At 32.7% G+C, this 22,178-nt stretch overlaps 1 protein-coding gene across 1 annotated transcript; it reads right to left on the reverse strand.

Moving 5' to 3' along the window:
* Positions 1-20,041: 20,041 nt before the first annotated feature.
* LOC149555872 (putative disease resistance protein At4g33300) lies at positions 20,042-21,306 on the reverse strand. The gene is made up of 3 exons (XM_089829600.1): positions 21,203-21,306; positions 20,606-20,858; positions 20,042-20,383 (listed from the first exon to the last, which is right to left on the reverse strand). The coding sequence occupies exons 1-3, from the start codon at positions 21,304-21,306 to the stop codon at positions 20,042-20,044; spliced, it is 699 nt and encodes a 232-aa protein (XP_089685726.1).
* Between the last annotated feature and the right edge of the window lie 872 nt (positions 21,307-22,178).

Below are 22,178 nucleotides of genomic sequence, written 5' to 3' on the forward strand. Positions count from 1 at the left end.
AAAAGACTCAGTTAAAAAAAATTGGAGTTTCCTTTATCATTGTTACTTTTGTAGGAAAGTTTCTAACTTTTATTTCTTCTTCAAAAGTCTTTATTTCTTCTTCTATTTAACTTAAATGTTTATCAATTAACCTATTTTTTCTATCATTTTTGACATTTTTTAGGTTCTATTGGATTTCCTATCAACAATTTTGGTTATTTTATCTTCTGTGCATGTTCAATTTTTTTTTCTTCATATATGCAGTTATTATAATGCCATAAGTTTATATACAGGTTTGAATTGCTTGACAAGTTTATCATAATAATAAGTACATAATGAGTAGTTACAAAATGTATGCATATAGATTATAACAAGTTTTTATATTCGTTTGAATTGTTTGACAAGTTTCATCTAGTAATAAATGCATAGTGAGCAATTACAAAATGCATGCATATTGATTATAGAGAAGTTGAGGAAGCAAATAGAAATGGTAATACATGCATGACAAAAAATAAATATGAACAAGATTAAATCATATTAGTTTTGTTTCAATTTATATATTGTTCAAATCATTTTTGATAGCCTTAATTTGATTTGCAAATATATTCATTTCTAAATATATGTACTCATAAATCTGTGTTATTTATGAAAGATCTTAAAAATCTATTATTTTTATTATCAAATATATTGGCAATGATTCATATTTTTTTCAATAAATTAAAACTTGAAATACATAAAGTAAATAGAATACAAAATTTTAAAAGATAAAAAAAGATTGCATTTGTATCTAGATTTTATATTTAGAACTGTTGATTAAGAAAAAAATATTGAAAGATTGTTTTCATATCAATTACAATTTGAAATTATATGCATCCAAAAATATAAAATAGAATACAAATATTTATATTGTTAAAAAATATATAAAGTTCGCATTAAGTCTAGATTTTTAGTTTTTTGGTTTTAAATTTAAGTTGATTCATTTTAGAAAATTGAAAATATAATTTAATATAATTCTAATTTTTTAAATAATATATAAGGAAGAAGAAAAATTAAAATATATATATCTAGCACATATATATTTATATTTTTTGGATTTAGTAATTATTAAGATAAAAATAAAATGTAGTTTACATATCTTCAATAAATATAGACATATTTCCTTTGTAAGTAGATTTTAGTTTTAAATTTGTAGTTTAATGTTATCATTTGATTTTTTACACAAAAATAATTTCAAATTTAGAAAAGTTTGTTATATACATAGATTACTTTCTATATTTTTTATAAATTCTAATACAAGTGTTGTTTAGAGTATAAATATAAAATCATTGTTTTCTTATCAATATGCATGCAAAAGCATAAAATAAAGTAGAAATGATTTTAAAAATAAATAAATATAGAAAGGTAACATTTAAGTATAGATTTAAATTTTTTAGTTTTTAATTTATGTTGATTCATTTTGAAAAATAGATATAGAACTTTGTTTAGTTTTAAAATTTGAAATGATTTACAAACTAGAAGAAAAATTAAAATATATGCTATACTAATTTATTTCTATTTTAAAATTAAAAAAAATTATATTTTTTAATTTAGTAAGTATTAAGATAAAAATGAAATGCATGCAATTAAATATTGTTTACATACCTTTAATAAATAGAGAGATTTTATTTGTATCTAGGTTTTAGTTGTAAAATTATAGTTTAATTTTATAATTTGAAATTTTTTACATTAAAAGGATTTGAAATTTAGAAATGTTTGTCGTATATGTAAATTAATTTCTATTTCTTTTTTATTTTCATAATTTTCACAATTATTTATTTATTTAAAATAAATTATTTTATTTTAATTCCAACATAATACATAATATAAGCATTTATTTACCTATATTATAATAATGTATTCTAAGATCATCATATTCTCACAACTTATAGAGCTGTCCATTATGTAAATCCTAGCAATAACCATAATCTCAATCCTAACTATAATCATAATCCCAATTTTAACAGTAATCATTTTCCCAAACCCTTAACCCTAGGCTAAACCTTAATCCAAACTTTAACCATAATGTAACTACAATGTGACCTTAACTATGGCTTAAACCTTAAACATAATCTTAATCCTAACTTAATTCAATATTGTCTATGGATTGAAAATTGTATTCACCTGCTAAAAATATAAATCCATCTATCTTAATAAATTAACCAGTAACCTAAAATTAAGCTTTATTAAATCATACTTAGAAATTGAACCCTTACTCTAGAAATAATGAGTTTTCAATATTGTCCAAAATCTTCTCCAATAAATTAAGCTTTTAACCTAACTTGAATACTTACACATAAACAAGTTAACCCTAATCTTACACTATGAAATTGATTTTAAGAAACGTTAGTGTACTATTGCATTAATCCTAAGTGATATTAAAAATTTAAGATATATTTAAATCATAATCCTACAACTAATCTTGGCCAACTTGAAACATGTAACCTCAAACTTAACTCTAACCCTAATTAAATATTGAGTTAAATTGTAAACCTATTCTAATTATAATTCTAAATTTAACCATAATAGTTCTTTGTTTCCTTTCATTCAATTACACAAATCATTCCTATCGCTAATCGTTGCATGTACATAAATGCGCATCTGCTAGTTAATTTCATCTTTCAAATCTAATTGAAGTTTTAATTCAATTAAATCTTCTAAAAACTGAAAAATTAATTTTATGAGAAATTGAAATTTAAAAATTAGAAAATCTTCATAAACTAAAAGATCTATTTTTAAATACAAAATCAAAAATGATTCTGAAGTATCAATTTTCAATTTTTGGAAACTCTATCTCTCCAAAATTGAAAATATCTCAAATTTTATCCTTTGTCTTTTTCAATTTAAAATTGGAAACTTTCCAATTTTTCCTCCAGTCTCTTTCATCCTTGTCCATTCATCATGATTTTTTCAAATTGATCTCAACCATTTATGGATTTCCAAAAAATCTATATAAACAATTCTCATATATCTTAATTTCATAACTTACTTTCAAATCGAACCTATCTCATTTTCCTATCATTTGAAATCCTATCTTTTTATCATATTTATTGGAGCTCGGAGTCTAAGTGCTACCAAAATCACAGCTTTGTGCACACTTCATACTACCGAAGAGAAGTAACAAAATCTTGGAGTATTTGATTGGTTTGCATATTTTATTATGTGCTTCGAATTATTTAATGCTTCTTATTTTGTTGAACATTCATAGGCTCATGTTTGGTAGCTTATGTGATTTCATTATTAGATCATTTGGTGCTACTAATCCTCATTTATTGAGTGTGTAGATTTAAGCCTATACTAACTCATTTTTTTATAGAGGTCTAAATAGAGAGGGGATTGGGGAAGTTATGTCTGAACTAAAGTACAAATCATTTTTATGAAAACCAGAGCCTCCTACTGACACCGAGTTAATCGATATTTTCCCCAACACAGTAAAATAGCCCAGTCGCTACAGTATCAATATATTATCACTTCCATTTATAGTTAGAGTCTTCAAGTTTGTCAATCTAGCAATCTCATAACTAAATTTTGAATAGCTAATCTATAGCTAGACTAGTGAGTATCTTCATTTTCCACCTGATTTTTGTACCCATGTAAACGTTTTGGTCATGTTCATATGGCTTGCCACTTCCTCCCAAGTTGTTTTGGTCTGCATGATTAGTTTGATTTTATATGATTAGTCTGATGTTTTCATTGTATTTTATCTCTTGATCAGTCCATAGGCCTTTTAGTGACTTGGTCAAAAATCCACCAATTATTTTGGTTCATCCAAGTTTTATTTATTCTATTCAACTTTCGTTCCATACTAGAATGGGCCACTTGTCAGCTTTCATGATCTTTTTGAGATACCCTAGTACGTGAACTATAGCTACTTCTACAATTCGACAAGTACCCATTTTCTATATAGGGATCTCATATAAGATTTTAGTCTTTAATCTTGAATCTGCTCATGGTAACTTGCTTTTGAGTTCTTTTGTCTGCCAATATTTGAGATTCGATTTGCTGGTTATCCAAACATCCCATCCATAAAGCTCCATTGACATGACAAGTAACCCATGCTCTTTGATACCTGCATGTGTTTTGAAGAGTATATAGTGTTTTCCAACCTCCTTTATCTCTCTTCATCCTTTATGATTCCCAACTAAGCTTTTATTATTTAAGATTAGTCCTATGCATAGGTATCCTTATTATGTCATGATCTCCGTGGAGCTCCACATAAGTGTGAAAGTTTGTATGTTACCACATTATGTTCCTTTTTAAGTGAAAAGACCAACATCTTGGTTTGTTGATGTTTAGTTACATCCATGTTTCTTTGGAAAATATATGTGTTCCTTTCAAATGGTCGAGCTTAAGCAACACACTAAGCTTTGACTACTTAGGTGGTTGTGGGCTCGTTTCTTCCCCTTGCTTCATTTCAGTTTATAAAATAATTGTCATTAACGTTTGAGTTTGTACAATTTTTTGTTCCAACCTGTTCAATTGCATAGAAAAAAGTGAATGACAATATATTGTCATCTAACTTTCCACTGAGATATTTTCAAACATTTCCTACTTAATGCAAGGAATACAAGCCATGGGCATCCTAACAATTCAGTCACATCAACAGTTTGGTTGGATGCCCCGTGGTCTCATGAAAGGGTGTATTTACAGGTTGCATGTCATGGTTTTGGTCTTTGCACAGAGTAGCATTTATCACCTTTTTAAATATGTTTTATCATGTTTTATTCATATCTGACTAATCTAGAAATTTGTTTCTATTACAGAGTAAGTATTATATTATATTTTATTAGCAAAATGATCTAAGGTAAGGTAAGTGGAGAGATAGAGGGGTACTGAGAAATGTTGTTGGTAAGAGAGACAATATTAATTAATAACAATCAAACAAGAGTACTGATCCAAGTCATAATCTAAGATTGAGGATGAAAAAAATGTCAGTGTATGAGTTGTTATTCTTAGAAGAAGCAGAGCCAAGGCTTTTATTCTCTAATCAGTTAGAGCCACCAAAATTTAAGAAGTGCTTGCAAAGTGTGACAATAGGAGGGAAACAATGCAAGAGAAAATGCACCCTCTAGTGGAAAATAAAACTTGTGATTTCCTTTCACTTCTCCTAAAGCACTGAGCTTTTAAAAATCAATAGACATTTTGATTGCCATAAGAGGACAGGTAAGAAAAGATACAAAACCAAATTGATTGCAGAAGGCATTGATCAGTACAAGGAAATTGACTAGGGTTCGTAATTTTAAAATTAAAAATTTTGATGTTGAAAGAAGATTTCTTCCAATTAAAAAGAGAGAGTTGCATGGGGAAGCAGACGTCGTACCATAAGATTTGCTAATTGGGCCTCATATTAGAAGAAAGGACTTCTCAATTTTCAATTTACAGTGGCTGGTTTTGGGTTGAGGCTAGAAAATCCCCTACCAATTTAAGTGTTGTTTGTAAAAATTATTTGATTTGAACACACCTAGTAGATTTTGGGTAAGATGTAAGTCCCTAGAATAAAATGATACAGAATATCCAAATTGATGGAGGCTTTTTAGTCCCAGAAAAAATACTTTTAGCCCCTAACAAAAATATAACAATCAATAAGAATGATGAAATTAGTAAACATAAATATATTTTAAAAATAAATCATTTTCAATTTTGCACTATTAAGATATTTTATTTTATTTTAAATTAATTGTATGCCCATACATTAATTTGCAAGGACTAATAACAATGTACAAAGCTTTCTAGAATAACAAAAAGATTAGATCACCAACATTGAAATATATATATATATATATATATATATATATATATATATATATATATATATATATATTCTACTAATTGTCAAAATTATTTAAAAATGTTAATACAAAATTATAGTATACTATAAAATTAAAAAGTCAAATGTATTATTTATTGAAATAAAATAATAGTATATTAATTGTAAATGAATATATATACAAGTCCCTTATTCAATTAAATTATTAAAAGTAAAACAATATTATTAAATTTAGTTGAATGATAATAAATTTAAAAACTATGTACCAATCAAAACATTAAAAATTAAAAACTATCTAACATAAATATAGTCCAAATTGATTTTAATAATATGTTAAACTTTTTATCAAAGTGTTTCCTACTTTTAGAAGGATTTTGACTTCTGTCATACATAGAGTCCCACGTCAAAATTTTTTTGGCAAAGGGCGTGATAGAAATTTTGCAGGGAGTATTCATTTTTGTCCTCACTATGGATCTTCTTGTTCTCTTGTATCTTGATGATGGATCATGTAGTATGATCCAAAACATTGATGGTAAAAAAACTCTACAAAATCAAATCCAGAAATTACGTACTTATACTGATGAATCATGTACTATGATCCAAAACATTAATGATAAAAAAAACTCTACACAATCAAATCCAGAAATTACGTACTTATACTGATTCTGTTTGTTCTCCACCATCTCGCAGATGTATGTCAAGGCTTAAGAATTTATAAATTCCTTTCCATTTGCCAGACCCAGGAAAATGTAATATGCGGAAAAGAAAAATTTTGATCTGCTAATTTCTTACTCTAGGAAAACACGTTAAAGCACGAGCGAAAGGATTTAATTGTTGCTCAGGCACAATTTACCATGAAAAGAACATTGCAGCATGATCACTCGTGTGTCTGCTGTAGCTAGGCACTAAAACCCTTAATAATTTAAAAATTAAAACATATGACATAAATACAATATTGACGGTAGTGCTAAGCAATTTGTGATTCTGCCATAAGTTTAAAGTGTATAGATAGAACTCCAACCCCAATGACACAAATGGTCTTAATTTCTAACTCCGCTTCTAAAACTAGAAAGAAAATTACTCAACCCATGGTCCACAGTCAGTGTTCACAATATAAATGATTGCCGGAGCAAAGTTATGTGTCCAGAAACTCTAAACTAAATGTTGGTTCTGCAATTATCACATTATTCGACTCAAGGAAACGAGACCACACTTTTTTCAATTGCTCGTCGCAGATCACATCTGACAAAGACGTAAGGCCATTAACCATTCTAGGAAGTTTCTTGATTTTTTTGCAGTCACCCATGTTGAGAATTTTGAGTCTCTCCAACTTATTGAAGTCACGTGGAAGAGCCTCCAAGCCTTGACAAGGAAATGCAAATTTCCAAGTTCATAAATTGAGGCTGGCAGTTCTTTGAGATTCGGACAAGCAACTAAGCTCAGCACTTGAAGAGATCCTGCAAGCTTCCCCAGATTCTCAGGAATCTTGCGAAGTTGATGGCAATTTGTTATAGACAGTGTTTTCAGTGAAGTGAAATTGCAAATACCAACAGGAAATTCCTCAATATCCTCATAGCAGTCAATATTAATCTCTTCAAGTTTAAGCAGCTTTGAGCACACTTCAATGTCCAATCGTCCCTTATCAGTGCTGCAGAGACTCAGTGAGAGCTTCCTGAGATTTTCTAAATATTGAAAATAATCTAGATCAGGGACAATCAAGTTTTCAAGCTGAAGGCTCTTCAGTTGAACCAATGAACTAAAGGTTGACATGCCGTCAATTTTAGCCCTCCGGAAACTCCAACTTAGGCCATTTATTCTCTTTCATTGGACCTGCAAAAGTATTCAAAACGTTTTAAAGTAGAAATATATATATTTTGATGGGCCTCACTCATTTGCTTGAAGCCTGATACTTGTGAATATCAATAAACCAATTTAAAGCAATCAACCTGTGCGAATGGCAATAATCTCAGCGGCTTTTCTATCTCCATGTGAGGGACCTTCCCAGCAAGATAATGGAGATAATCTCAACCTTTTGCATATCTTGTCATTTTGGTTGTTGTCCGCAGATTCTGCACAATAAATAGCCAAACGCTGCAACATATCATGTTGAACTGAATATATCTTACAATTGCTGGGAAAGCAAGAGTTAAGATGCATTCAATCTTCAGTGAGACATCTTTTTCAAGTTCTCAAAATGAAGTAGCAACATCTCAATGATTACAAATTTTGAGTTGAAGTAAAACGATTACATGTCCAAACTCCATTTAGATCATGTTGGAAGAAATGGGAGATTTACTCTTTCGGCTTGATGATCACTATCTATATCTTTCTGCTACATATTTCAACGCAATTTCAACAAAAGAATCTAAAAGTAGACACTCACCTTGAATTATGAGTTAGTTGTACCAAATTCAAGAGCATCAACAGGGATTTTTTTAACTTCAGGAAACAATATCAGGTCCAAAAAGCATTTTTTTGTATCATTGTCTAGATAGACATAGGTATACCTCTTTGACTGGTTGCTTGTTGAACCATCCATCTGGAATGCTTTCTTATCCAAAGGCCCAATAACAAAAGAGGGACAGAGCATCTTCCTCTCCAAGCGAAGACATATAATGAGTGCTATCAAGGTGTATGGAATTGGCACTGTCCCTGACTGTAACAACAATCTTGCATCCCTTTGCTTCAAACAACAATTCTTCGAGATTAACATTTGGCCCCACATCATCTAATATGACAAGAATATTTTCTCGCTTAAGCCTTAGTATTTCCTGAAGAGCCTCATGAATGCTCTCACTCTGAGAATCAGGCAACGATTGATCCCCAGTAATCATTTTCCATATGTTCTCAAGAATCGTCTTGTTATTTGGTAGCTGCGAAACTGTTTGAAAAATTATCTTGTCTCCAAAACATTCTGAGAAGAAGAATGGAGAACGTGCGGTCAGGGAAATCAGAAAAGAACGCAAGGGTCATTTCCAATAGATAGAAAAGTATACGTAAAGTCTCATTAGTAATTAATTAACAAACATAAATAAGTTTATTTGCTAAATTGCTAATTCATTGAGTCTGTATCATATTTGTGTTGTTTTTCTTCTCCTACTAAGTGCAGTTTTTTCTGCGATGTGGTGGCCAATAAATTGCAAGGGTTGAGCACATATGCAGATTCGTAATCACCGCAGCAATATATGAATTCCTTCAACTCTCCCATTACTATTGTCATTAGAATGCATTGGGAAGTAAGTTAGGATCAAGATATTGAAATTTGACTTCTTTATTGAGAGGTTGACAGGCAAGTCTAATCACGATTCGGTGATGTTACCAATATACACAAGTGTGAACACAAAGAGCATACTACAGTAAGTGAGATCAGGTCTTATGTTCTAGTCTCCCTAGAAGTTTAACGTAGGATTGTAGCCAAGCTAAAAATCCCCACGCAACTTTGCCAACTAGACTAGAAGCTCTAAACACACCACTTCCTCATTGGAAACATTTTCTAACTTGTCATTTTGATATCAGAGGACAAGCCCACTTCCCAGTGAAAATAAAAGCTATCCTAAGCATAAGTATTCCGCATATTGGCCACTTGACCTGATAGTAAGGTCTTGATAGATCAGGGGCTCGAATGGATGGATCAAAGATGAGTGGGGGAGGACAGATGTCTTCACAGGAGTGACCAAATAGGATAGCTTAAGAGGAAGAGGAGAGTAGACCAGAAAAGAGTACAGATTAAGGGGAAGAAGAGAGGACTACACCAAGTAAAGCAAGATGATGAATAAATGCTCTTCATACGCGTAAAAGAGGAGAGAAGGGGGTTATTGAAGGGAATAGAGGAGATATGAATGGCCGTTAAGCTCTTTAAGAAGAAGGAGAGGAAGAGGATATATTGAGAAGATGGGGGAGAAGATTGCATTGACATAAGCAAGTTGAGGATTCAATTGCCTTTAAGAACTTCAATGAAGACAGAAGAGAAAGAGGGGAAGGGGAGAGGATTTCACATCAAAGGTGGAGGCATGAATGGTGTTCAGAAACTTCGAGGAGGCGAAGACAGATCGAGGGGAAGGAGAAGAGAATCCAGAAACCACATTAAGGCATGAATCATTTTCAGGCACTGTGAGGAGGAGAGGATGGAAGAGGACTATCCAGCCTTGTCAATAGGAGATGGTTCACACAATGAAGAGCTCATCAATAGCAGACGAGACACAGTTAACAAATACCAATGGAAAAGGATTCCCCTGCTTGACTAACTAAGGAAGATTTCCATGCTAGAGAAGCTCCCTAACTTAAGCATGAGATTATATACTTAAAAAGGAGGTTGAACCATAACCTATACACAGAGATCGCCACAAACCAGAGGTAAATTGTCTCATCACACCACGGTTAAGGTTGTGGGTATGATTGATGTTTTTAATATAGGCTTATCTGAGTGCAATGGAACACATACAGTTCCTGCATCCGATTGCTAAAGTGATGCACATTTTACCTAGCAGCAAAATAGGTTGCCCAGCACTTGGGCGAATATAGGCCAGCATTAAAATAGCCTCCTCTTCTCAGATCTAATTCCTATCAAAGCCCAAACAATACAAAAACAAGTATTTAACAAAATTCCTTGATTCAGCACGAATTTTTGTGTGGGTGTGTGTAAATGGTTAACTTATGGTTTTAGCATCCCTCCCGAGAGCAACTCCCAAAAAATGCATTTTACGAGATTACTTGATTGAAAGAGTAAATATATGGTCTACTTACGTTGGACATCAGAATCCCTGCAGAGAGCAGCAACCAAGGTTGTTTTGCCACTGCCCGCAATTCCCATCACTCCGATCTTATTGAAATTATCTTCAAATAACCGCCTTTTCAAATCCCCTACTTGATTCTCCAAACCCACGCTATGTTTGGGTAGTTTTGGAATGTATGAGTCTGCAAATGAAGATGAGGGTTGCAAGCATAACAACCCCTCGCCCACCCATTGTCCCAATTTTTGACAGCTTGAGAGAAGGGTATCGACACCCGCATCAACAGGCCTAAAGAGAAACGCTCTAACAACCTCTCCAGCAGCTCCTTGAACAAGCGTGAGAACATAGGCGGAAACCATTTTGTTAGCGTATCGGCGGTGATTAGGGCAGCCACTTATTTATCAATGACTCCTAGAGTGAAGTGGAAATTGCGGGATATGAAAGCTGAGAGGAAACTTCTTGCAGTCTTTATTCCACGTTGAATTGTACTCATTTAGCGAGCAAGCAAACAAATTGAACGCGGGATGTTGGAAGCAAAGTGGAAATTTCTCGCACATTTTTTCCACGATGAATTGTCTTCATTTAGGGAGCGAGCAAGCAAATTTTCCACATATGGGGCCCTTCTTCCCGCCTTTACCTCTCTTCAGTTTACTGTCTAGGAAAACCCAAAGTCTTTCAAGAATATTAGAAAAATAAAAGTTTTCAAAATAGTACAAGAGAGGGATAGTCAGTCAACCATTTTTGTAATTATTAATTAATTAAAAATTAAAAGTTAGAATAGAATCATAATTATAATAATAAATATGACATTTTGAGCACCACAATGGTTTAGTGGGTATAATTATAAACCAATTTAATCTAATGAAATTGTTTTTTGACAAATGACAAAGAAAAGATCCTACTAATAACTTAATTAGGTCGACTGCCATGGATTTCATTTAACCTTTTGTATACCTTAGTCCTTAAAGTTAAATTCTATTAGTAGAAAATCTTTGGAAATCTTTCCCACATATGTAGGATTATAGTTTATAATTTTTCTTCAACACCGAAGAAAAAGTGAATCATTTGAAGTGAATTGTAAAGGGAATGTAATTGACAGTGATGGCACATATAATTAATGCCAACTCGCATTGCAAGTGTGAAGTGGAGGTGGTGGTGAGGATAGTGGACACTTCTCACCATTATGGAAATTAAAATTAGATCGATGTTTCATTTCAGGCATTCGACCCGAAATAAGACTTCCACCATTGATATGTAATTATCAAACGATATATTATTGTTCGGTACAACTCCACTGTGTTGTATTTATTAACCATTTCCATTTTGTAGTTGTTACGTAATACATTTTAATATGTACTTTTTTCCAAACAAGGAGGGCCTTTCGAGATAAAGTCTAGTAGGCAAAAAATACCTTGATCAAACATCATCCAGTAAGGCATAAAATAGTCTGGATTTATATTAATTTGAAAAATATGGGTACAATCAAGCTAGAAAATCCCCTACCAATTTAAGTGTTGTTTGTAAAAATGATTTGATTTGAACACACCTAGTAGATTTTGGGTAAGATGTAAGTCCCTAGAATAAAATGATACAAAATATCCAGATTGATGGAGGCGTTTTAGTCCCCAAAAAAATACTTTTAGCCCCTAACAAAAATATAACAATCAATAAGAATGATGAAATTAGTATATATTTAAAAAATAAATCATTTTCAATTTTGGACTATTAAGATATTTCTTTTTTTTTAAATTAATTATATGCCCGTACATTAATTTGCAAGGACTAATAACAATGTACAAAGCTTTCTAGAATAACAAAAAGATTAGCTCACCAACATTGAAATATATATATATATATATATATATATATATATATATATATATATATATATATATATATATATATATATATATATATATATATATATATATATATATATATATATATATATATATATATTCCACTAATTGTCAAAATTATTTAAAAATGTTAATACAAAATTATAGTATACTATAAAATTAAAAAGTCAAATGTATTATTTATTGAAATAAAATAATAGTATATTAATTGTAAATGAATATATATACAAGTCCCTTATTCAATTAAATTATCAAAAGTAAAACAATATTATTAAATTTAGTTACATGATCATAAATTTAAAAACTATGTACCAATCAAAAAATTAAAAATTAAAAACTATCTAACATAAATATAGTCCAAATTGATTTTAATAATATGTTAAACTTTTTATCAAAGTGGTTCCTACTTTTAAAAGGATTTTGACTTCTGTCATACATAGAGTCCCACATCAGAATTTTTTTGGCAAAGGGCGTGATAGAAATTTTGCAGGGAGTATTCATTTTTGTCCTCACTATGGATCTTCTTGTTCTCTTGTATCTTGATGATGGATCATGTAGTATGATCCAAAACATTGATGGTTAAAAAACTCTACACAATCAAATCCAGAAATTACGTACTTATACGGATTCTGTTTGTTCTCCACCATCTCCCAGATGTATGTTAAGGTTTAAGAATTTATAAATTCCTTTCCATTTGCTAGACCCAGGAAAATGTAATATGCGGAAAAGAAAAATTTTGATCTGCTAATTTCTTACTCTAAGAAAACACGTTAAAGCACGAGCGAAAGGATTTAATTGTTGCTCAGGCACAATTTACCATGAAAAGAACATTGCAGCATGATCACTCGTGTGTCTGTTGTAGCTAGGGACTAAAACCCTTAATAATTAAAAAATCAAAACATATGACATAAATACAATATTGACAGTAGTGCTAAGCAATCTATTATCCTGTCATAAGTTTAAAGTGTATAGATAGAACTCCAACACCAATGACACAAATGGTCTTAATTTCTAACTCCGCTTCTAGAACTAGAAAGAAAATTACTCAATCCATGGTCCATAGTCACTGTTCACAATATAAATGATTGCCGGAGCAAAGTTATGTGTCCAGAAACTCTAAACTAAATTTTGGTTCTGCAATTATCACATTAATCGACTCACAGAAACGAGACCACTATTTTTTCAATTGCTCGTCGCAGATCACATCTGACAAAGACGTAAGGCCATTAACCATTCTAGGAAGTTTCTTGATTTTTTTGCAGTCACCAATGTTGAGAATTTTGAGTCTCTCCAACTTATTGAAGTCACGTGGAAGAGCCTCCAAACCTTTACATTTGTTAATTTCAAGGAAATGTAAATTTCCAAGTTCATAAATTGAGGCTAGCAGTTCTTTGAGATTGAGACAAGCAACTAAGCTCAGCACTTGAAGAGATCCTGCAAGCTTCCCTAGATTCTCAGGAATCTTACAAAGTTGATGGCAATTTGTTATAGATAGTGTTTTCAGTGAAGTGAAATTGCAAATACCAATAGGAAATTCCTCAATATCCTCACAGTAGTCAATATTAATCTCTTCAAGTTTAAGCAGCTCTGAGCACACTTCAATGTCCAATCATCCCTTATCAGTGCTGCAGAGACTCAGTGAGAGCTTCCTGAGATTTTCTAAATATTGAAAATAATCTAGATCAGGGACAATCAATTTTTCAAGCCGAAGACTCTTCAGCTGAACCAATGAACTAAAGGTTGACATGCCGTCAATTTTAGCCCTACAGGATTTTTGGTTGATTATCATAAGAATTTTCAACTGAGACATTTCTTGCACAAATGGTGGAAGGAAATATTCATTTCCATCAAATATCAATACAAGAGCACGGGCCTCTGGAAACTCCAACTTAGGCCATTTATTCTCTTTCATTGGACCTACAAAAGTATTCAAAACCTTTTAAAGAAGGAATAGATATATTTTGATGGGCCTCACTCATTTGCTTGAAGCCTGATACTTGTGAATATCAATAAACCAATTTAAAGAAATCAACCTGTGCAAATGGAAATAATCTCAACGGCTTTTATATCTCCATGTGAGGGATCTTCCCAGCAAGAGAATGGAGATAATCTCAACCTTTTGCATATCTTGTCATTTTGGTTGTTGTCCGCAGATTCTGCACAATAAATAGCCAAACGCTGCAACATATCATGTTGAACTGCATATATCTCACAATTTCTCGGAAAGCAAGAGTTAAGATGCATTCAATCTTCAGTGAGACATCTTTTTCAAGTTCTCAAAATGAAGTAGCAACATCTCAATGATTACAAATTTTGAGTTGAAGTAAAACGATTACATGTCCAAACTCCATTTAGATCATGCTGGAAGAAATGGGAGATTTACTCTTTTGGCTTGATGATCACTATCTATATCTTTCTGCTACATATTTCAACGCAATTTCAACAAAAGAATCTAAAAGTGATAAAAATAAGAGATCTAAGATTTACTAAGATCTGAAATAAGCACAAATACTTGGCAATGAAAAAATAGAAATAAACACTTAAGAGAGAAGCAACTTTTATTCATCAAACTGATTTCTTCAAGGCTATGCAATGGCCTCTATATATAGAGAGCCCATGAGATGAGAAGATGATTCTAGAAGATAAGGTGATAAGGTTGTATGACCTAGTATCAAGGAAGACATTCATATCTTCTTAGGATAATGTTGTATGACCTAGTTTTATGGAGGACATTCCTATCTTGTTACCAATTTAATAAGAAATGTGTGGCATACTTGTTGTTTGGTTATAACAGCATTACTGTTGACTATTTCTAACATCCTTCCTTAATTTCTACCACTAATGATAATGTATGGGAGAAATTACAATAAAAATTATAGATAGGATATGTCTTGACATTCAGCCTTGTTAGGTACCTATTTTCAACAAAAGAAAGAGAGGGAACATGACATGACTATCCCCCCTTAATGTTCACCTCAATCATGTCGAGCATGCCTCGTAGTTTCAAAAATTTGGCCTCAAGCATACTCTTAGTAAATATATCTGTTGCTTGGTCTTCACTTGGACAAAAGAGAAGATTAACAAAGTTTGCTTGAACAAGATCCCGAATATAGTGAACATCAATCTCAATGTGTTTTGTTTTAGCATGAAAAACAGGATTATTTGCAACTTGAATAGCACTTTGATTATCACAATACAAAGGAGTAGCTGAACTTTGTGCAAAACCGAGCTCAAATAAAATGTTGCGAATCCAAACTACTTCCTTTCCAGCTTCTTTTGTTGCTCTATATTCTTCTTCACATGAGGACAATGATGTAGTAGTTTTTTTTTTGCTGCTCCAGGTAATTGGACCTGACCCGAGCTGAAAAATATAACCACGAGTAGATTTTCTATCATCTATGTCACCTCCCCAGTTTTAATCTATGAAGCCAGTCAAAGAGATTGAAGACTTGTAACTATTATGAATGCCATAGTAAATGGTGCCACGAATGTATTGTAAAATTCGTTTGGCAGCCAACCATTGAGTTTCTCTTGGTTCCTGCATAAATCTAGATACCAAATTGACTGCAAAACAAATGTCTGGTCTAGATTGTGTTAGATAAACCAAGCTACCAACAAGCTGTCTATATAAAGTAGCATCCACCTTCTTGGAAATACATTCTTTAGTAAGCTTAATTCTAGATTGAAAAGGAGTAGGGGCTGGCTTGCATTCAAGCATGTTAAATTTATCTAAAAGATCCAAAGCATATTTTTCTTGAGAGATAAATAACCCATCATGAAGTCTACTAATTTGCAAGCCAAGAAAATAATTCAGTTCACCCAAATCACTCATATGAAATGCCCCTTTAAGATCTGATTTGAAATCACTAATTAACCCAATATTTGGTCCAGCTATGAGTAAATCATCCACATAAACTGCAACAAGAATAATTTCATTTTGCACTCTCTTCACATAAAAATTTGGATCTGATTTGCATTTTTGAAACCCATGAAGCTGAAAATACCTATCAATCTGCTCATTCCATGCTCTTGGTGCTTGTTTAAGCCCATAAAGTGACTTCTTTAATCTACAAACAAGATTAGGATGTTGTTGATCTACAAAACCTGGTGGCTGATCCATATATATTTCTTCATATAAATCTCCATTTAAGAAAGCATTTTTTACATCCATTTGATGAATATGCCACCCAAGACTTGCAGCCAAAGAAAGAATAATTCTAACTGTATTCATTTTAATGATAGGAGCAAAAGTTTCTTCATAATCAACACCTTCTTTTTGATTAAATCCCTTAGCAACCAATCTAGCTTTAAATTTTTCTATAGCACCATCTAATTTAAATTTTGTTCTATAAACCCATTTGCAACCAATGACATTCTTACCTTTGGGAAGTTGCACAAGTTCCCAAGTTTTATTTTTCACCAAAGCATCATATTCTTCTTCCATAGCTTGCTCCCATTCTTTCTTCCCTCTAGCTTCCTCATATGATCTTGGGTCATTTACTTGCAATACTTTGGCCATGAGAGCACTACCATTCCTCCCTTGGATCTTTGAGCCTTGCCTATATATTTCTTCAACACTCCTTGTCTTTTGGCTAGCTGAAAAGTTATCTTCTTCATCATTACTACCTGCAGAAAATGTCTGATTACAAGCATTAGTTGTGTTGTTTTCACTACTATTTTCATTATTTGTAGAAGTGCACAACTCATCCTCATCAATGTAGTCTCCATTTCCTCCTAAAATATCTAAAAAATGAGAAGCATTTGGTGTTGTAGAGTGAGAAGGAGTGGCTATAAGTTGTGAATGCTCATCAAACTTCACATCTCTACTAACAAAGACCTTGTTTGTTGTCAAAATCATATAACCTATAAGCCTTTGATTCTTCACTATAACCCATAAACAAACACTTATGACTCTTTGGTTCTAACTTTTCCCTTTGTGTATCAGGAACATGTGCCCACCCAAATACTTTAAAATACCCAATGTGAGGTTTCTTGCCACTTCATGCTTCTTCTGGGGTGATATTTGTGAGAGCTTTGGTGGGGATTCTATTTATAATATGTGCAGCACAAGAAACAGCCAAACCCCAAAATTTATTATGCAAACTTTTAAAATGCAACATACAACGAGCCATTTCTAAAAGAGTTCTATTCATTCGTTCAGCCACCCCATTTTGTTGAGGAGTATAAGGAACTGTTCTTTGCACCTTAATACCATAATTTTCACAAAATGACTCAAAAGCATAATTGCAATATTCACCCCCATTATCTGTCCTTAAACATTTAATTGTTTTGCCAATTTGATTTTCAACTAATGCCTTAAACTTTTGAAATACTTCAAACACTGCTTTTTTTCTTTCAAGAAAATAAACCCATACTCTCCTGCTATAATCATCAATAAAAGTGAGAAGGTACCTAGCACCTGAAAGTGAAGGATATCCTGGTTCACATAAATCACTATGAATAAGTTGCAATGGAAGATTAGCTCTCCATGCTTTACCTAAATCAAAAGGATCTCGATGATGTTTCCCTAATACACAACCTTCACACACACCTTCACAAGCTGAAATTTTTGTTAATCCTCTAACCATATCCATTCTAACCTTATCTTGTAATTTTCTATAATTTAAATTTCCAAGTCTAGCATGCCAAAGTTGTGACATATAATCAGTCTGAGCAATAAAAGCATGAGAGAGTGTATATTTATCATCAAGAAACCCCACAAATTTAAATAGATTCTCTTCATGATCAACTCTACCAATAGCAATTATATTGCTTGGGTCTTTTCTATCTCTAACAATAACTTGATCAGCATTGACAACAAACTCATATCCAGCTTGAACTATTTTGTATACAGAAATAAGATTCACCCCCAATCCTTTAACCAATAAAACATTTTTCAAAGACCCATGTGTTACATTAACAGTTCCTGTTCCTAAAATTGGAAATTTCATTTTATTGCCAATAGAAATTTCTTGATCTGAATTCTTTCCTTCATAAAAATCAATAAACAAAGATCTATCCCCAGTCATGTGAGATGATGCCCCCGAATCTAAAATCCATTCTTTATTAGAATCTGAAGCAAAGTATCCCCCTTTAACACTAGATTTACTTTTGGGTGTAGCAATTACCTCCTCATTTGATTTCTCTTGCCTTTTTAAAGAGATAGCTACAAAACTATGATTATCCTTCTTTCCATCCTTAAACCTTTCTTGCTTGGGCTTATATTGCTGCCTTTCATTGTCCCTCTTCTTCAAACAAAATTTCTCCATGTTATTCTCACCTCCACAATACCTGCAAATAAAAGGCTTTCTTCCAGCTTGCTTTTCTGCACCATCATTTCTAGAAAAATGATTAGAACCTTCATAATTTCAAAATTTATTATTTCCTCTCCAATTATTTTTTCTATCATTTCTAAAAAATTTACTTTTGGCTGTGTATGCATGATTCTTCTTAATATGCCCTTCTTTAATAAGCTGAACTTCTTCATATAAAACAGATTTGCAAAATTGATCAAAATTTTGCTGGGGGGTATTGAGATTTAGTTGAAGAACCCTTTTCCTTGATTCCTTAAAAACTTTATATGGCTGGGGAAGCTTACTTTCAACCATTGAAATCAACTGAAAATCCTTTTTTGCATATTCAACACCAATTTTTTTAAGCTGAGTATTTAAAAAAGTAACTTCATTGAAGTAATCAGACATTTTTTCAAAATAAGATGGATCTAAATTCATCAATTTTTCTTCTATACTAAACGTGCAAGCCATGTCTGCATCTTTATAATCTTTTTCTAAGGTCTCCCATAGCTCTATTGGGTTATCAATATCAACAAATCTTCTATTTAGATTGGGGCTCAAAGCTTTACCAATAATACCTCTAACTTGCTCCAACTTACATTTCCACAACTCCTTTTCTTTATCAGTTTGTTGAGGTTCCCTAATTTCTTTATTTACTATCCTCCATAAAGCCTTCTCTCTTAGAGCATTCTTTACTGCAATCTTCTAATCTGCAAAACCACTTCCATCAAAGATAGGCAAAACTTCATTTGAAGAACCCATGTTAGCAAAAAAATCAGCCTTCAAACAAATCTAGCAATATTCCAGCAGCATAACAGCCCTGCAACCAAATATCACTCCAAAAAAAAAATCATCCCTGCAAACAAACCATTTCCAACAATATATTCCTTTAACAAAACCCTCTAGCAATATTTCTAGCTGAACTTCTAAATAAATCTCCAGCTGAACTTGGCTAAACCTTGCTCTGATACCATGATAAAAATAAGAGATCTAAGATTTACTAAGATCTGAAATAAACACAAATACTTGGAAATGAAAAAATAGAAATAAACACTTAAGAGAGAAGCAACTTTTATACATCAAACTAATTTCTTCAAGGCTATGCAATGGCCTCTATATATAGAGAGCCCATGAGATGAGAAGATGATTCTAGAGGATAAGGTGATAAGGTTGTATGACCTAGTATCAAGGAAGATATTCATATCTTCTTAGGATAATGTTGTATGACCTAGTTTCATGGAGGACATTCCTATCTTGTTACCAATTTAATAGGAAATGTGTGGCATACTTGCTGTTTGGTTATAACAGCATGATTTTTTACTATTTCTAACAAAAAGAAGACACTCACCTTGAATTATGAGTTAGCTGTATCAAATTTTAGAGCCCTCTTTTTTCAAGATCAACAAGAATCATCGACGCATGCTCTAGGTTTAAGTTGTGAACATGAATCCAAATATCAAACAAAGCATCAATAGGGATTTTTTTAACTTCAGGAAACAATATCAGGTCCAAAAAGCATTTTTTTGTATCATTGTCTAGATCTTCTATGCTCAGTGCTAGGCGCTTGAGAACATCCTCTTCATAAGATCTAATATTGATTCGTCTTCCTTGTGAAAGCTGCCTTTTGGCGTATTCCCAATATGCATTTTCACTGTATTTATGTAAATAACGTCCAATCACCTCCAATACAAGTGGTAATCCTAGACATTCTTTTGCTACCTGTTAGTACAGACTAGTTAGCCCCAATATAATCTCAAAGGGTGGCCTTCAGATCTCCACATATTCAACTAAACGAACCATGCTTCTTAAATTGCAAACACGGAATGGATAGAAGATCTACACAATATCAGCTAGCAAAATATAATGTCATATTATGGCAAATTTAGCAGACTTCATGTTCACTAAGATCAACAAATGAGACGTAGATAGACATAGGTATACCTCTTTGACTGGTTGCTTGTTGAACCATCCATCTGGAATGCTTTCTTGTCCAAAGGCCCAATAACAAAAGAGGGATAGAGCATCTTCCTCTCCAAGTGAAGACATATAATGAGTGCTATCAAGGTGTATGGAATTGACACTGTCCGAGACTGTAACAACAATCTTGCATCCCTCTGCTTCAAACAACAATTCTTCGAGATTAACATTTGGCCCCACATCATCTAATATGACTAGAATATTTTCTCGCTTAAGCCTGAGTATTTCCTAAAGAGCCTCATGAATGCTGTCACTCTAAGAATCAGGCAACGGTTGATCCCCAGTAATCATTTTCCATTTGTTCTCAAGAATTGTCTTGTTATCTGGTAGCTGTGAAATTGTTTGAAAAATTATCTTGTCTCCAAAACGTTCTGAGAAGAAGAATGGAGAATGTGAGGTCAGGGAAATTAGAAAAGAACGCAAGGGTCATTTCCAATAGATAGACAAGTATAAGTAAGGTCTCATTAGTAATTAATTAACAAACATAAATAAGTTTATTTGCTAAATTGCGAATTCATTGAGTCTGTATCGTATTTGTGTTGTTTTTCTTCTCCTACTAACGGCAATTTTATCTGCGATGTGGTGGCCAATAAATTGCAAGGGTTGAGCACATATGCAAATTCGTAATCACCACAGCAATATATGAATTCTTTCAACTCTCCCATTACTGTTGTCATTAGAATGCATTGGGAAGTAAGTTAGGATCAAGATATTGAAATTTGACTTCTTTATTGAGAGGTTGACGGGCAAGTCTAATCATGATTCGGTGATGTTACCAATATACACAAGTGTGAACACAAAGAGCATACTACAGTAAGTGAGATCAGGTCTTATGTTCTAGTCTCCCTAGAAGTTTAACGTAGGATTGTAGCCAGGCTAAAAATCCCCACGCAACTTTGCCAACTAGACTAGAAGCTCTAAACACACCACTTCCTCCTTGGAAACATTTTCTAACTTATCATTTTGATATCAGAGGACAAGCCCACTTCCTAGTGAAAATAAAAGCTATCCTAAGCATAAGTATTATGCGCATTGGCCACTTGACCTGATAGTTGGGTCTTGATAGATCAGGGGCTCGAATGGATGGATCAAAGATGAGAAGGGGAGGACAGATGTCTTCACAGGAGTGACCAAATAGGATAGCTTAAGAGGAAGAGGAGAGCAGAGCAGAAAAGATTACAGATTAAGGGGAAGAAGAGAGGACTACACCAAGTAAAGAAAGATGATGAATAAATGCTCTTCATACATGTAAAAGAGGAGAGGAGGGGGTTATTGAAGGGAAGAGAGGAGATATGAATGCCCGTTAAGCTCTTTAAGAAGAAGGAGAGGAAGAGGATATATTGAGAAGATAGGGGAGAAGATTGCATTGACATAAGCAAGTTGAGGATTCAATTGCCTTTAAGCACTTCAATGAAGACAGAAGAGAAAGAGGGGAAGGGGAGAGGATTTCACATCAAAGGTGGAGGCATGAATGGTGTTCAAAAACTTCGAGGAGGCGAGGATAGATTGAGGGGAAGGAGAAGAGAATCCAAAAACC

This window comes from Cupressus sempervirens, chromosome 5 (assembly GCF_028749045.1).
Source record: "Cupressus sempervirens isolate cs-2001-9-10 chromosome 5, ASM2874904v1, whole genome shotgun sequence".
NCBI lineage: Eukaryota > Viridiplantae > Streptophyta > Pinopsida > Cupressales > Cupressaceae > Cupressus > Cupressus sempervirens.